The sequence below is a fragment of the Mya arenaria genome, chromosome 11, assembly GCF_026914265.1.
Source record: "Mya arenaria isolate MELC-2E11 chromosome 11, ASM2691426v1".
Classification (NCBI taxonomy): Eukaryota; Metazoa; Mollusca; class Bivalvia; order Myida; family Myidae; genus Mya; species Mya arenaria.
The window spans coordinates 9,518,068-9,535,770 of NC_069132.1; the positions used below are offsets into that span (position 1 = coordinate 9,518,068).

At 35.6% G+C, this 17,703-nt stretch overlaps 1 protein-coding gene across 1 annotated transcript in view; it reads left to right on the forward strand.

Annotated features, from left to right (window-relative positions):
- Positions 1-16,129, forward strand: part of LOC128207900 (uncharacterized) — a gene marked incomplete at its 3' end in the record, with an annotated part of 29,218 nt that extends 13,089 nt beyond the window's left edge. Inside the window, 21 exon segments of the mRNA XM_052911086.1 lie at positions 138-226; positions 707-886; positions 1,162-1,202; positions 1,905-1,933; positions 2,189-2,304; positions 2,632-2,787; positions 3,018-3,079; positions 3,219-3,350; positions 3,648-3,813; positions 4,164-4,331; positions 4,523-4,575; positions 4,698-4,726; positions 5,214-5,311; positions 5,565-5,705; positions 6,003-6,052; positions 6,818-6,931; positions 14,229-14,342; positions 14,597-14,681; positions 15,379-15,531; positions 15,766-15,814; positions 16,039-16,129. Coding sequence (XP_052767046.1) covers positions 138-226; positions 707-886; positions 1,162-1,202; positions 1,905-1,933; positions 2,189-2,304; positions 2,632-2,787; positions 3,018-3,079; positions 3,219-3,350; positions 3,648-3,813; positions 4,164-4,331; positions 4,523-4,575; positions 4,698-4,726; positions 5,214-5,311; positions 5,565-5,705; positions 6,003-6,052; positions 6,818-6,931; positions 14,229-14,342; positions 14,597-14,681; positions 15,379-15,531; positions 15,766-15,814; positions 16,039-16,129 — 2,116 coding nt within the window.
- Positions 16,130-17,703: the final 1,574 nt, after the last annotated feature.

Consider the following 17,703-nt stretch of genomic DNA (forward strand, 5'->3'; position numbering starts at 1 on the left):
TAAGCTCCATTCGCGCTTACACTTGATGATTACCTGACTGACTTCAATACATTTAGTACATTTGCCAACTGCATTTGATAGCTATTGCAATGAACTGTTATAATGAAAGTGCTTTAATTTCTTCATAAATGCTTTAGGGTTTTCCAAGAAGCTCGGTGCAGGATGTCGCATTTTGTCAAAAAGGAAAACAGTGCTTGTATCCGTTCCATTTTTGTGCAAAAGACGGGTTTGTGAATCATTCATGTCGTAATTAATTTTAAATGAAACCTAATCAAATATGATTGAAGTATTATTTCCAAGTTATAGATTGTGTTCGTAGAAGCAAGTGTATTCCTTTAAACATTGAAACATACGATAATCAGACAGAGGTCTTAAGTAAATATATCATAAGCAGGCAATATGACGACTAAAGCTTAATAGCACTGGCCATGCTATGACCTGTTTTAAAAAAAATCATGGTACTTTTAAGGTATCTGACGCTTCGTTTTCTGATAACAATGTTTGATATGATGCCAAAAACCGATATTTTAAAAAACAAATACTATAAAACCACTGTTTATTCCAGTTTCTATAAATTAACCGTTGTATACATATATATTTTTATTTATACTTGTAATACTTTGGATCTTCTGTAATGGCGGTATGTGTTGTAAAAGGACAGAATATATTTTTGTCCATGTTCTTATGAAATGTTATACTCGTTCAGGCAACACACAAAGCTCATCGTCGGAAATAAGGATCCTTGCCTGTTCGTCAGTCAACCTACATATATCAACAATAATGCCAGCTCTGATTGCCTGTGTTCATTCGGATCTGTTAAACTGTCCCCTTCTGTGCAGGCTACTTCTACTATGCGATTCTGTTTGCAGATTATTGATTCGGCAGGGTAATGTTTAATTTAAGTCATACTTATTTTAAATTTGTATCTGAGCACACTATTTATATACTAATTGTATTCGTATTGTGTCAATACAAAATTAATAGTATTTACTTATTGAGTAGTAGATGAAATGTATTTCAGGACATGCGTATATTAATACATACGCGCATAAATCATAACGATTTAAATTCCAAAGCCTTGATAGGGTTTTACTTAAAACTAGTATGTCTTTCCTTGAATGTGTAAGTGTTTCAAAATGGTATTTATTTTAAATATTGTAGAGTAGTGAAGGATGAGATCTGCCCAAACGTCAGTTTGTCAGGTATGTGTTCACATTTTGCTGCAATCAAATTATTACCTCAAAAAAACGGAATAATATATTACTTTACATACCGGACTGACGTACTTATTTATTTAAATTGAATCAAATATGCCCATTTAAGAAGGGTAACAACGCATTATTTATACCCGCATATACCTAATTAAATGACAATTACAATTGTTTCATATTGCTGTAAATATATGTGTTACAATTTGGAAAGGAAATTGAGTGTCATATATATTTTAAAGCAGGTGGGGGCGATCAAATATTAAAGCGTTTCATATTTTCATCTTTATGTTACTTTCAAGAGTAAAACATTTACCATCGGCATCATGTTTGTTTACCAAGTAGTAGAGCAAACTCTTCAAAGAGTAAAGTATTTTACCAAAGATTTGTTGAATGATTTTTCTTAATATTTTTTGGTGTAAAAATCTTTAAAAAACAATCAACAATTGCTTGTGGCGGCTTCTTGCATTCATACATTTTGGCACTTGAAACCATTTCTAATCTTGTAATATTTTTCCCTTAAAAGCGCACAAACTTACTAAAACATGTTTAAGGGACACAGGTTTCAAGAATATTGGTTCTTTTAACCATTTTTTTGCAGTGTTGAACGTTCCTTAAGGCCTTCCATTAAAACTCTGTATTTACTTTCATAATGAGTTTGTATTCTAGAGAAAATATATCATATGTTTATTTCAGAAATTCCTCGGGAAAGTGCTGTAGAAACGGTAATCTACAGATAACTATACCTTACTTAATAATATACTATTGAAACAAAATGTATATATTTATGTTGAAAAATAATGTTATCAAAATCATAGTTCGTTAGAAAAGCTCGTAACGTTTCTCGAATCTTTTCGATAAATAGATATTGTATGTACCCGGCACAGTAACAAAACTACACTATCATTGTCTTATATTGTAATTCGAAAATCATGCTTCAAATAAAGAAGCCTATTATTGTTAAACTCACCTGTTCTTAGGAAAAGCCATTCTTTCTGTCACCAATTTTAAAAGACGTCGATTGCGTAAAAGGAGCTGATTGTCACTTCGACATTCGGTACACAGATGGGGCCAATTTTCAAACATCATTACCGTGGTATGTAACTTAAATAGTGCTTCTGTGTATAACAACTAAACATAGTAATATTATGTTCTAATTGAAGTAGGTCTCATATCGGTCAGAAGACAACAGGACGCTTGATCAAAGATAACATAAATTTGCACATTGTTTCTCAAAGATGCAAAGTTGCCGATGCACCGTAGTATTCTTGAAATGTGCTTTTCAATAAAAATTTCTAAACTTAAGAAATTTAGAATATGAAGAAAAACCTAAATACATCATTTTGCAAATTTGCATAACTCACTGTTCGTGAAATATACTTCGCTTTACTGCTAATATTCAAGCTTTATTACACGGTTGTAGTCCAACGCTTAGTATTTCAAAATACATGGAAAACGTTCACATCTTTCCTGCCAACCATCACGTCTGGGAGTGTGTAAGCGATGTGTCCTATAAAGTTCCATCAACTGCAAATGATGGTGACAAACAGAAGCTCTGCTTGCGACTGTCTCTACCGCGGTATGACTTATTTTTTACACTCACGTTTTTATGTAAAAATAAACGTTTATCATGTAAAATTCTGACCATTATTCTGTCCTTTCAGTTTGTTTCAATATAATTGCCCGAGGTACATCATTCGTATGTTTATGTTGCTGTGTAATTGATGAGCCCATTAATTAAATGGATAAATAATGGTTAATCCATTATAACGGTACAAATTTTATCACATTTCAAACTTTGCTTTACAGGGTACATGGAGAGGAGCATTGCATTACCATCAACATCAAAAACACTCCCCCGTCTTTGCAAGGTTACCATTATATTTTGCTTTTTTGGAGTCAAACTACTAAAAATAAAATGTTTCCTAAAGATATATTTATTACTAATTATAATAAGTGTATTTCATATGTCTCACAATGTTGTATTCCTGTAGTTGTATGCGATTTCAGCTAATTCAGTCGTTGGACCGTGTCAAAATTCAAACTGCACAAATGGAGCACTATGTTTAGCAAACACAGCTGTCAAGCCACCATATAAGTGCATTTGCCAAGACGGATTTGATGGAATTGATTGTCGTGAGAGTAAGTAATACAGCAATACCAACTACACAAAACATAATTCCCAAATTCGTATAGAACGCGAAATAACTGCATGTCGGTCTATATATCTGACAGTAGTATATTACTCTATTAGCACAGTTCGACAATTACGTAAAAGGTTATCATTCACCAGTTCATCCCTTAAATTCATTATAGTAGCAACACTTCCATATACATACAGCCTACTGTTTATCGTTCGTACCGGGTACATTAAGCGTCGTCATTTCATTTCAGTTCCCTTTTCGTGATTCCTCTTAATTTAGCTTTGATTTCCTTCAGATTTCCCAAGCAGTGATTTTCTTCCTGGTGTCGAGAATATGAACGCATCTTTAGTTATCAACGGACCGAGGTTTCATTCTTCTCGAGGTGTATTAAATAAAACTGTCTGCTTGGCAAACGAGAAGTGTACTTTTGTTATACCTTATTTCGGGAACCAAAATCAACGGTAAGTAGATACACAATAATGAGTTCGCGAGTATTGTTCCAGTTTTTTATATTAAACACAAGTATAATTTGAGCAGATATTGGCACATAATAATACACCGTAGTTGGACATACTTTATTATATTGATGTTAATAAATGAAAAATACACATATGTCTTAATACCCTTGGCGAATTTCAGTTTTACGATTTTACGAAATCAACTTCTAGAATTGGCGATATCATAAGAAATTGAAACCGTGAAATTGTAAAATAATTTAGTTGAAAAGCCACAACTGGTCTTATGCATCATACGCAAATGTGAATGCCAACCCTTGAATATAACACGTTTAAGTATATGTTTATCTTATTAGACCGGTGAAAAGATACTGCAACACGTCATTAACAGAACAACCTGGAACACATGTGATCACCAATGTGGCGGAAACACCTGACCTGAAGTTGTTGTACTCAACATTCGTGGGATCATCTGGAACAGAATTATGTTGTTACCAGACAACCGTGGACGGATCTGAACACGGGTACGCCCGTTAAGAGTCCTGTATTTATATTGGTTTTGACATTTAACTTTAATTGTAAACCTTTCATGTGTAGTTGGAAATGATCATGTTTGTGTTTATAAATGCATGCGCAAGGTACAAATATGTCCTAAACATATAATTAAATAAGTATTATGTGTGTTTTGTTATAGCATGATATTTCTCCTTTACAGCATGAATGTAGACGAGTTTTGTTTCGAAGTTGACATATCACTAATCACAGGAGGTAAGTATATTTACGTGTTCGAATTGCATGTACTATTTTGTTACAAACAGTTAATGTATGTATATGGTTTATTTTGTTATTGTTTAGCTTGTTATTAATCGCATTTATATTTTTCTCTTCAGGCAATATTCCAGTAAATACTAGCAGTCAGGTTTGTTCGTCTTACAAGAAGTTGTTTTAAACCAATAAATTAACAGTCATCCGGACAATAAACGAGATAGGTTTTTTGTTCCAACGTGCAATAGACACAGTTTATAGTGATTCGTATAACAGTTATATCATGTGCTTATAATAAATATGACATTTGTTTCATGGCTTATGTAAAGAATATATAATCATTTTGTTTATTATGTGACAGTTTGGAAAAGGGACATAACTGATGTTAACAAAACTAGTAGCCCAATTGCTTTTGCATGACCATTCAATTATGAAATGTTACATTGCACTATTTTTTTGTTTCTCTGTTGTTGGTTCTCTATCATATGTTGTGTAAATGTATCGTTATAAAATAATGAAGATTAAATTATAACATTGTTTTATACGGAAATACTTAGAAATGGTTTAATGTATATCCCTTTATTGGTATTACGAAACTTCAGAAGTGAACCGAGTTTTAGAATGTGTATACATCATTTTAGGTCACTCGATTTATATCACCAGCAAAGAATTCACTATACATTTGCAAGGAGAACAGCGACTGCTATATAACTGTTATTACGGAAAAAACTCAGTTATGGTAACTTGAATGCTTATTAAACTCATGTTCAATAAGTTTACATCACATCAAATATATATATTCTAAACATTTTTAGATTATGTTCTTCTCAATCATAATAAAAGTCTGATCAGCAGCTGGAACCATTCACTTTCTTTTAGTGATATCTTTTTTTAAATAATCGGATTCAGCATTTATAAAAATCGCACAACTGGTTATACTCCTCGCTTGAGAATAACTAAACACAAACATGTTTATTTCCCCATATAAACAGCGACCAAGTGATACATTGCTGCAATAAAGGAGACGACATTCACATCTTCGTCACGAACGAGCTGAACGACGTCTGCGTGACTGAACTCGTTGTACACACGTTGAATGAGGGACAAGAACAAACCATTTGCGCAATGGCTGGGTAATTAGCAATAAGGCATTCCTTTAAGTAGTTTGTTTTCATTAATCTGCCATACACGTTTTGAGGTTAGTAAGTGGTTGGTCTCCAACTATCTTAAACACTATATTAATGAGATTAAATTTAATATAAGGGCAATACACTACAAAAGTATGTTGTGCTAAGGCATTTTGTTGTTACAAAGCATTTTTAAATGGTCTTTCGTTTTAACATGGATATTCTTGTTGATTGAGTGTTTATCTGTCTTGAACACTCGTAAACATCTTAAAGAAACAGACAGTTTTTTTCTCCTTTTTTCAGAATAAGCGGTCCTGAAATCACCTTTACAGTTCTTGCATTAACACCTGACGGTAATTCAAAATCATTTGATTTTTAATACGGAGTCTGAGAAGCTGTTATTTGTTACATACAGAAAACACCGTAACTATATGTTCAATCCGTTTTATTTCTGGACTATCTGCTCCATATGTATATTTAAAGGAAAGGTCCTGGTGCCGACGCATCTTAAGTCATTATTTACTTTAAAAGTCGATTTATTGTAAACAAAAAGTCAAACTTAGAGAAATGTATAGACTTTTTGAACATTCACGTGTGTTTTTTTCAATATAGTGAATGCAAATATTGTATTTTATTTTTAAAAGTTATGAAGTGTGTCTATCATATGACTAATAAGATTCTGAAATAAGGAAAGTGAACTAAGTTGACTCGTAAATTGCCCTTTCAATAAATGATCATAAAGCGATAAGCTTATATAGTTTTGTGTTTACGCTCATGTGTCTACCAATGTCATCGCACAAAGATATAATAACATTAATCAGTCGCTCACGAAAACAATCAAACCTTCATTAATTAATTGATAGAATTTATTAAGAGAGGAGTTTCGCACATGCGCGCTGGCCACTTTACAAGCGCTTTCACTAACATTTGGTTAGTCTTTATTTAAGTTTTCTTTCGTAAACAATAATAAATAATAATAGTTATAATAATAATAATAATAATAATAATAATAATAATAATAATAAAGGTCATCGTTTGTTCGTATGTATCCACTGTAAGTAACATAAAATAACCTAAAGGAACGAGCCAAATTTCTACCTAAAAAGAAATCATTTCAGGATTTGGTCCGTGTCAAAAGCGGCATTGTGAAAACGGAGGAACATGTGTGTCGGAAAACGGGAATGCATTTTGCTATTGTGCCCCCGGATACACAGGGGAGACGTGTGAAACAGGTATGTAACACTCTGTCCTTTAAGTAATCAGCACCCCCAGTGCTCCACAATATACAGGGATGATTGTGAAATAGGTATTTTAAACTTTAACCGTGAGGTAATCAGCACCTCAAGTGCTTCAAAATGTACATGGGTGAATATGAACAAGGTATGTTACAATATGTCCGTAAAGTTTCCTGCACTTCAATTGCTTCACAATGTACACGGGAGAATATGAACTAGGTATGTTACACTATGTCCGTAAGGTTATCAACACTCCTAGTGTTTCACAATATACACGGGAGAATATGAACTAGGTATGTTGCATAATGTCCGTAAGGTTTCCAGCACTTCAAGTGCTTCACAATGTACACTGGAGAATATGAACTAGGTATGTTACATTATGTCCGTAAGGTTTCCAGCACTTCAAGTGCTTCACAATGTACACTGGAGAATATGAACTATGTATGTTACATTATGTCCGTAAGGTTTCCAGCACTTCAAGTGCTTCACAATGTACACGGGAGAATATGAACTATGTATGCTACATTATGTCCGTAAGGTTTCCAGCACTTCAAGTGCTTCACAATGTACACGGGAGAATATGAACTAGGTATGTTACATTATGTCCGTAAGGTTTCCAGTACTTCAAGTGTTTCACAATGTACACGGGAGAATGTGAACTATGTATGTTACATTATGTCCGTAAGGTTTCCAGCACTTCAAGTGCTTCACAATGTACACTGGAGAATATGAACTAGGTATGTTACATTATGTCCGTAAGGTTTCCAGCACTTCAAGTGTTTCACAATGTACACGGGAGAATATGAACTATATATGTTACATTATGTCCGTAAGGTTTCCAGCACTTCAAGTGCTTCACAAAGTACACGGGAGAATGTGAACTAGGTATGTTACATAATGTCCGTAAGGTTTTCAGCAATTCAAGTGTTTCAAAATGTTCAGGGGAGAATATGAAATAGGTATGTTACACTATGTCCGTAAGGTTTCCAGCACTTCAAGTGTTTCACAATGTACACGGGAGAATGTGAACTATGTATATTATATTATGTCCGTAAGGTTTCCAGCACTTCAAGTGCTTCACAATGTACACGGGAGAATATGAACTAGGTGTGTTACATTATGTCCGTAAAGTTTCCAGCACTTCAAATGTTTCACAATGTACACAGGAGAATATGAACTAGGTATGTTACATTATGTCCGTAAGGTTTCCAGCACTTCAAGTGCTTCACAATGTACACGGGAGAATATGAACTAGGTATGTTACATTATGTCCGTAAGGTTTCCAGCACTTCAAGTGTTTCACAATGTGCACGGGAGAATATGAACTAGGTATGTTACACTATGTCCGTAAGGTTTCCAGAACTTCAAGTGATTCACAATGTGCACGGGAGAATATGAACTAGATATGTTACACTATGTCCGTAAGGTTATCAACACTCCTATTGTTTCACAATGTACACGAGAGAATATGAACTAGGTATGTTACATTATGTCCTTGAGGTTATCTGCACCACAAGTGTTTCATAATGTACAGGGGAGAATATGAACTAGGTATGTTACACTATGTCCGTAAGGTTATCAACACTCCTAGTGTTTCACAATATACACGGGAGAATATGAACAAGGTATGTTACATTATGTCCGTAAGGTTATCAACACTCGTAGTGTTCCACAATGTACACGGGAGAATGTGAACTAGGTATGTTACACTTTGTCCGTAAGGATTTCAGCACTCCTAGTGTTACACAATGTACACGAGAGAATGCGAAATAGGTATGTTATTCTATGTCCGTAAGGTTTCCAGCACACCTAGTGCTCCACAATGTACAGGGGAGAATGTGAAATAGGTATGATACACTATGTCAGTAAGGTTTCTAGCAGACCTACTGCTCAACAATGTACACGGGAAAATAAAATCTAGGTATGCTACACTATGTCCGTAAGGTTTTCAGCACACCTAGTGCTCCACAATGTACACGGGAGAATATAAACTAGGTATGTTACATTATGTCCGTAAGGTTTCCAGCACTTCAAGTGCTTCACAATGTACACGGGAGAATATGAACAAGGTATGTTACACTATGTCCGTAAGGTTATTAACACTCTTAGTGTTTCACAATGTACACGGGAGAATATGAACTAGGTATGTTACACTATGTACGTAAGGTTTCCAGCACTTCAAGTGCTTCACAATGTACACTGGAGAATATGAACTAGGTATGTTACATTATGTCCGTAGGGTTTTCAGCACAGCTAGTGCTCCACAATGTACATGGGAGAATGTGAACTAGGTATGTTACACTATGTCCGTAAGGTTTCCAGCACTTCAAGTGCTTCACTATGTACACGGGAGAATATGAACTAGGTATGTTACATTATGTCCGTAAGGTTTCCAGCATTTCAAGTGATTCACAATATACACGGGAGAATGTGAACTAGGTATGTTACACTATGTCCGTACAGTTTCTAGCACTTTAAGTGCTTCACAATGTGCACGGGAGAATGTGAACTAGGTATGTTACATTATGTCCGTAAGATTTCCAGCACTTCAAGTGTTTCACAATGTACACGGGAGAATATGAACTAGGTATATTACATTATGTCCGTAAGGTTTCCAGCACTTCAAGTGCTTCACAATGTACACGGGAGAATATGAACTAGGTATGTTACATTATGTCCGTAAGGTTTCCAGCACTTCAAGTGCTTCACAATATACAGGGGAGAATGTGAACTAGGTATGTTACATTATGTCCGTAAGGTTTCCAGCACTTCAAGTGCTTCACAATGTAGACGGGAGAATGTGAACTAGGTATGTTACATTATGTCCGTAAGGTTTCCAGAACATCAAGTGCTTCACAATGTACACGGGAGAATGTGAACTAGGTATGTTACATTATGTCCGTAAGGTTTCCAGCACTTCAAGTGTTTCACAATGTAAACGGGAGAATATGAACTAGGTATGTTACATTATGTCCGTAAGGTTTCCAGCACTTCAAGTGCTTCACAATGTACAAGGGAGAATATGAACTAGGTATGTTACACTTTGTCCGTAAGGTTATCAACACTCCTAGTGTTTCACAATGTACACGGGAGAATATGAACTAGGTATGTTACATTATGTCCTTAAGGTTATCAACACTCGTAGTGTTCCACAATGTACACGGGAGAATGTGAACAAGGTATGTTACACTATGTCCGTAGGGTTTTCAGCACTCCTAGTGTTTCACAATGTACACAGGAAAATGTGAACTAGGTATGTTACACTATGTCCGTAAGGTTGCCAGCACTTCAAGTGTTTCACAATGTGCACGGGAGAATGTGAACTAGGTATGTTACACTATGTCCGTAAGGTTTCCAGCACACCTAGTGCTCCACAATGTAGACGGGAGAATGTGAACTAGGTATGTTACACTATGTCCGTAAGGTTATCAACACTCGTAGTGTTCCACAATGTACACGGGAAAATGTGAACTAAGTATGTTACACTATGTCCGTAAGGTTTCCAGCACACCTAGTGCTCCACAATGTACACGGGAAAATATAAAATAGGTATGTTACACTATGTCCGTAAGGTTATCAACACACCTAGTTTTCATAATGTACATGGGTGAATAGGAACAAGGTATGTTACATTATGTCCGTGAGGTTATCTGCACCACAAGTGTTTTATAATGTACAGGGGAGAATATGAACTAGGTATGTTACACTATTTCCGTATGGTTTTCAGCACTTCAAGTGCTCCACAATGTACAGGGGTGAATGTGAAATAGGTATGTTACACTATGTCCGTAAGGTTTTCAGCACTTCAAGTGCATTACAATGTACAGGGATGAATGTGAAATAGGAATGTTACACTATGTCCGTAAGGATTCCAGCACTTCAAGTGCTCCACAATGTACAGGGGTGAATGTGAAATAGGTATGTTACACTATGTCCGTAAGGTTTTCAGCACTTCAAGTGCATTACAATGTACAGGGGTGAATGTGAAATAGGAATGTTACACTATGTCCGTAAGGTTTCCAGCACTTCAAGTGCTCCACAATGTACAGGGGTGAATGTGAAATAGGTATGTTACACTATGTCCGTAAGGTTTCCAGCAATTCAAGTGTTTCACAATGTACACGGGAGAATATGAAATAGGTATGTTACACTATGTCCGTAAGGTTTCCAGCAATTCAAGTGTTTCACAATGTACAGGGGTGAATGTGAAATAGGTATGTTACACGATGTCCGTAAGGTTTTCAGCACTCCTAGTGTTACACAATGTACACGGGAGAATGTGAAATAGGTATGTTACACTATGTCCGTAAGGTTTCAAGCACACCTAGTGCTCCTCAATGTACAGGGGAGAATGTGAAATAGGTATGATACACTATGTCCGTAAGGTTTCTAGCACACCTACTGCTCCACAATGTACACGGGAAGATAAAATCTAGGTATGCTACACTAGGTCCGTAAGGTTTTTAGCACACCTAGTGCTCCACAATGTACACGGGAGAATATAAACTAGGTATGTTACATTATGTCCGTAAGGTTTCCAGCACTTCAAATGTTTCACAATGTACATGGGAGAATGTGAACTAGGTATGTTACACTATGTCCGTAAGGTTTTCAGCACTTCAAGTGCTTCACAATATACAGGGGAGAATGTGAACTAGGTATGTTACATTATGTCCGTAAGGTTTCCAGCACTTCAAGTGCTTCACAATGTAGACGGGAGAATTTGAACTAGGTATGTTACATTATGTCCGTAAGGTTTCCAGAACATCAAGTGCTTCACAATGTACACGGGAGAATGTGAACTAGGTATGTTACATTATGTCCGTAAGGTTTCCAGCACTTCAAGTGTTTCACAATGTAAACGGGAGAATATGAACTAGGTATGTTACATTATGTCCGTAAGGTTTCCAGCACTTCAAGTGCTTCACAATGTACAAGGGAGAATATGAACTAGGTATGTTACACTATGTCCGTAAGGTTATCAACACTCCTAGTGTTTCACAATGTACACGGGAGAATATGAACTAGGTATGTTACATTATGTCCTTAAGGTTATCAACACTCGTAGTGTTCCACAATGTACACAGGAGAATGTGAACAAGGTATGATACACTATGTCCGTAGGGTTTTCAGCACTCCTAGTGTTTCACAATGTACACAGGAAAATGTGAACTAGGTATGTTACACTATGTCCGTAAGGTTGCCAGCACTTCAAGTGTTTCACAATGTGCACGGGAGAATGTGAACTAGGTATGTTACACTATGTCCGTAAGGTTTCCAGCACACCTAGTGCTCCACAATGTAGACGGGAGAATGTGAACTAGGTATGTTACACTATGTCCGTAAGGTTATCAACACTCGTAGTGTTCCACAATGTACACGGGAAAATGTGAACTAAGTATGTTACACTATGTCCGTAAGGTTTCCAGCACACCTAGTGCTCCACAATGTACACGGGAAAATATTAAATAGGTATGTTACACTATGTCCGTAAGGTTATCAACACACCTAGTTTTCATAATGTACATGGGTGAATAGGAACTAGGTATGTTACATTATGTCCGTGAGGTTATCTGCACCACAAGTGTTTTATAATGTACAGGGGAGAATATGAACTAGGTATGTTACACTATTTCCGTATGGTTTTCAGCACTTCAAGTGCTCCACAATGTACAGGGCTGAATGTGAAATAGGTATGTTACACTATGTCCGTAAGGTTTTCAGCACTTCAAGTGCATTACAATGTACAGGGATGAATGTGAAATAGGAATGTTACACTATGTCCGTAAGGATTCCAGCACTTCAAGTGCTCCACAATGTACAGGGGTGAATGTGAAATAGGTATGTTACACTATGTCCGTAAGGTTTTCAGCACTTCAAGTGCATTACAATGTACAGGGGTGAATGTGAAATAGGAATGTTACACTATGTCCGTAAGGTTTCCAGCACTTCAAGTGCTCCACAATGTACAGGGGTGAATGTGAAATAGGTATGTTACACTATGTCCGTAAGGTTTCCAGCAATTCAAGTGTTTCACAATGTACACGGGAGAATATAAAATAGGTATGTTACACTATGTCCGTAAGGTTTCCAGCAATTCAAGTGTTTCACAATGTACAGGGGTGAATGTGAACTAGGTATGTTACACTATGTCCGTAAGGTTTTCAGCACTCCTAGTGTTACACAATGTACACGGGAGAATGTGAAATAGGTATGTTACACTATGTCCGTAAGGTTTCAAGCACACCTAGTGCTCCACAATGTACAGGGGAGAATGTGAAATAGGTATGATACACTATGTCCGTAAGGTTTCTAGCACACCTACTGCTCCACAATGTACACGGGAAGATAAAATCTAGGTATGCTACACTAGGTCCGTAAGGTTTTTAGCACACCTAGTGCTCTACAATGTACAGGGGTGAATGTGAAATAGGTATGTTACACTATGTCCGTGAGGTTATCAGCACTTCAAGTGCTTCACTGTGTATAGGGGAGAATGTGAAATAGGTATGTAACACTATGTCCGTTAAGTAACCTCAGCACCTCCAGTCGTCCACAATATTCAGGAGTGAATGTGAAATAAGTTAGTTTCACTATGTCCGTGAGGTAATCAGCACGTCTAGTGCTCTACAATATACAGTGGAGAAATGTAAAATAGATATGTTACACTATGTCCGTGAAGTACCAGTTCTTTACAAAATACAGGGGTGAATATGAAGTAGGAATATAATAATTCCGTTTATAGTTAGTATCAACATAATGATAAGAAATTTCACTTTTTGAGGTATTATATTTCTTTGACATTGCTATTTCAGCATTACGCACTCATGAATTAAATGCAAACTGCCCTAACAATAAGTTCAAATGTAGGTTACCTATCAACTACAATCAGCCATGCTAATGTTATTTAAGTTATAAATAATGATTTAAGATTATTATTAAGTTTCAACCTAAAACGCACGAGCTCCGGAATGCGCTTGTCAACCCCTGTAGCCTTAATGCATGGACATATTTGACATGATAAGCTATGGCTTTCCTATCGGATTTCCGTGCTTATTGTTATCTTGCTTTGTAAATAAATACGGAAATATGCACACATATTAATTTATCCTTGCTGACAAAAGATTACTGGCTTTCGATTGTTGGTGTAATCCTTCTTTCTTATACTTGCATTATCATGCCTTGTCAGATTACTCTTAAATATATTGTATTGATTGTCTTATCAATATCTTGACAATATCGACAGTATGGATAATATAAACGTTTGATGTGCTTACTGACTGGTCTCCTGCAGATATCGACGAGTGTGCCTCAAATCCTTGTTTCCACAATGGGACGTGCGTTGATCATGTCAACGGGTACACGTGTGTCTGTACAGAGGATTACGGAGGGATTTATTGTCAAATAGGTGATTATCAAGTGCATATCATTTAAGGATTCGATTTGCTTTGTTGAAATTGAAACAAGCATTTACTGTTCATTTTAAATGACAATATGTTGAAAATTATGAGTTGTAAATAAGAAATTTTATGTTTTTGTTTTTATATTTTTACTGTATTTTGATCGGGGACAACTATTTCAAGTAAAATAAAAAATAAATACAGTTATTCCTTTATTTTGAAAATGAAAACCATCCTATGTGTGACCATTTTTGTTTTTTAGATGGAGTTTGTGCCATAGGGTCTGCTCCAGTAAAACTCGTCTGTAACTCGTTACCATGCTCCTTTGAGTATACCGTACTTGGCAGGTATAGTGAACAGTGATATTGTAGGTGTTTGTTCAGTCTTTTGGGTATACCGTACTTGGCGGATATAGTATAAAGTGGCATAGTAGCTAATTTATGCCCCTTTGAGTATAACGTACTTGGCAGTTATGTGACTAGTATATAGTGTATGGTCCTTTGAAAATACCGTACTTTGCAGGTATAGTCAACAATGCCATAACTTGTATTGCAATTTGAATATACCGTTCTTGGCATGTTTAGTCAACAAGTACATAATATATCTAGTAAGTTCCTTTGAAAATACTGTATTTAACACATCGAGTAAAGGTTGACCAAGAAACAATTGAATGATTTTATAGTATACCGTTCTTGGCATATATAGTAGCAGTAACCTAGCAGTTATTGTATGTTTTATTTAGTTTACCGTACTTTTCATGTATAGTAAATAGTTACATAGTATTTATTATATGCGGTTATATTACTTTTCAAATAAACAAATTGACTTGTTTTCAGTAGATAGTTATGTTGTGCATTGTGTGTAAAATACGCCAAACATGTCTATGTCTCAATATACCAATTGTCATTAGAAAGCATATTTCATCGTCATTATTGGCAATGAAGTAAACACAATGGTGTAGAAAACACAGTGTAGTCTGTTTGTGTCTTAATAATAAAGGACTTTAGAAAAAACAAGAAGTGTATAAACATTCCTGTGTTCTAGTTTGATGGTCCCTGATGTATCAGAGGTTCCCGAGACAGTCACACCACAAATCACAGCCCATATATTTAATGAAGTGCAGAGATACTTTGTATCAATAAAGCTGACAGAAGCCCTTGACTTTTGCCATACAACGTATGTTAACGGAAAACATGGGTAAGTACATTCCTCATTACACATGAATGCATTCTGTTCGGAAGATGGACTTTTTGCCTGTTCCATCTAGTTATAATACTTTGCATAGGATAAGGTAAATGTTTCCTACTTTACACATGGAGTCCTGAGAGCGAGAAGGTTTTAAGTGACATTTATTTAATGTACCTTAATATTCTTTATAAAGTTTCCTTTACAATGCACAGTTAATGTTTACACACAACTATATTTTAACAGGAACTGTTCAAGGACACAATGTACATCCATTAATTATCGAGATAAACTGGTAAGTAATAAATAATATCACTGTTTGTCCGTGACCTTAAAAGATTCGCGAGCTAGAACTTTGATACCGTGTCAAGTTTTGTCTTCTAGCGAATTTGCAAAAATGTAAAATAGATGCTTGTGTAGTTTTCTTTCAAACCCGCCCGATATTTATAGTCTTTTAAAAGTATTAATGATTGGTATTATAGGGAAAAATAATGGTTCAAGAATGTTTTATCATTTCAGAAAAGAACAGATGCTTTTTATAATTGTTCATCTACATCACTTGGCGACCGAATTCCCCATGTTATGAAAATTGAAAAGGGACTAAATGACACATGGTAACGAGTTGCTGCGAATAATAACCTGCAAAAAATAACATGATAAATGGCTGATTGGCAGAACTTTGTTAAAGTTAACAACGTTGGTACTGCTCTTGAATGAATTCTCTTTTGATCTGATGTATTTCTAACAATTTGACACAACAGTTTCAGTTCTTTTTTATCTATAGTATCATATGTGGGCGAATCATCAAAAAGTTCACGTTTAAAAGTAAACAACGATGTCGTCAATCTCTATGTTAACTTTAACAAAGTTTTGAATAATCGTCCTAATGTATGATTGTTCATTATACCAATTACCATGTAGGAGAGCTGTACAGGGCTTCCGCATTTATACACTTAAATATAAATCAGGCGTATTTGATTCATTTTTAAAATATCGAAACTCAATTCTAAATGTAAATGTCGAAATACAACTGCAAATGATGTTTAAGCGTTGCAACAACTTTAACTTACGCTACATATGCTATGTTCATGGAAAGATATTACAATAAGTAGGGATGCAAACGAATGGCAAAATTGATATTCGAATATTCGGTTATCCTTTCGAACGAATATTCGAATATTCGATTACCAAAATACATCTTTTAAAAGTTGTAGTAAACTTTTATAATATTCTCTAAAGTAATAGCCGGGGCATTTTAGCTCTACTTTGTCCTATCAACTACGCGTGGCGGACCCTGAATTTCACCAAATGAGCCTCTTCTTCATTTCAGAGAGACAAAAAGTAATACTTTATGAACAAAGAAAAACTTTTAATTAATATTCCTCTGCCTTCATATTTGTAAACAACGTGAACCTAGATTGATTTCTGGTCAATTGGCGTTATGCGCCAAAGGAGAGTCTCCGTAGGACGAGCATTCTCGTTCTGGGATCGACCTCTGCTATATAAACTACGGAAAAACTAAACAAACTTGGGAACTGGTTTATTTCAGAAATTCTTAATTGGTAGAAGTAATTTACCTAAAATAATTGATTTGTTTTCTGTCACTTGTCGTTTTCTGTCACTCCCCGTGTTTTTACAATAAGCCTGCTATTGTAAAAACACGCGGACTTTTTATAGTACCCGACGATATGTCCCTAAATGACACATGACGCGTGTTTAGTGTATTGTCATCACATTCACACCTCTGGCATTATAGGACAATCGTTGTTAAAACAAGATAATTGAATCTTAAACACAACAACATAGTTGTTATAATTATTATTATAATTATTCAACAAAAAACATCGAATATTCGAATACCGATTTTGACATTCGAATACCAAACGTTTGATCGAATATTCGAATATTCGTTTGCATCCCTAGGCCAATAAGCAATGCATATGCTTCCATATTTTTCCTTGTATTAGTATTCAACGTTTATTCGCAGTGCTCCGTACATGGAAGGGTGTGATGTAGGTGGTACCAATAAAACAAACGACAAATTGTAACACCAGATTTTGGTATTTGTCAGACATGACTAATGTGACATCTCATTTAACGTGTTAAACAAACATAAATAACACTTTCTTGACAACTGTTGTCGTTTAACCAGTCTACAAAACTGTACCTTTAGATATCATTGTA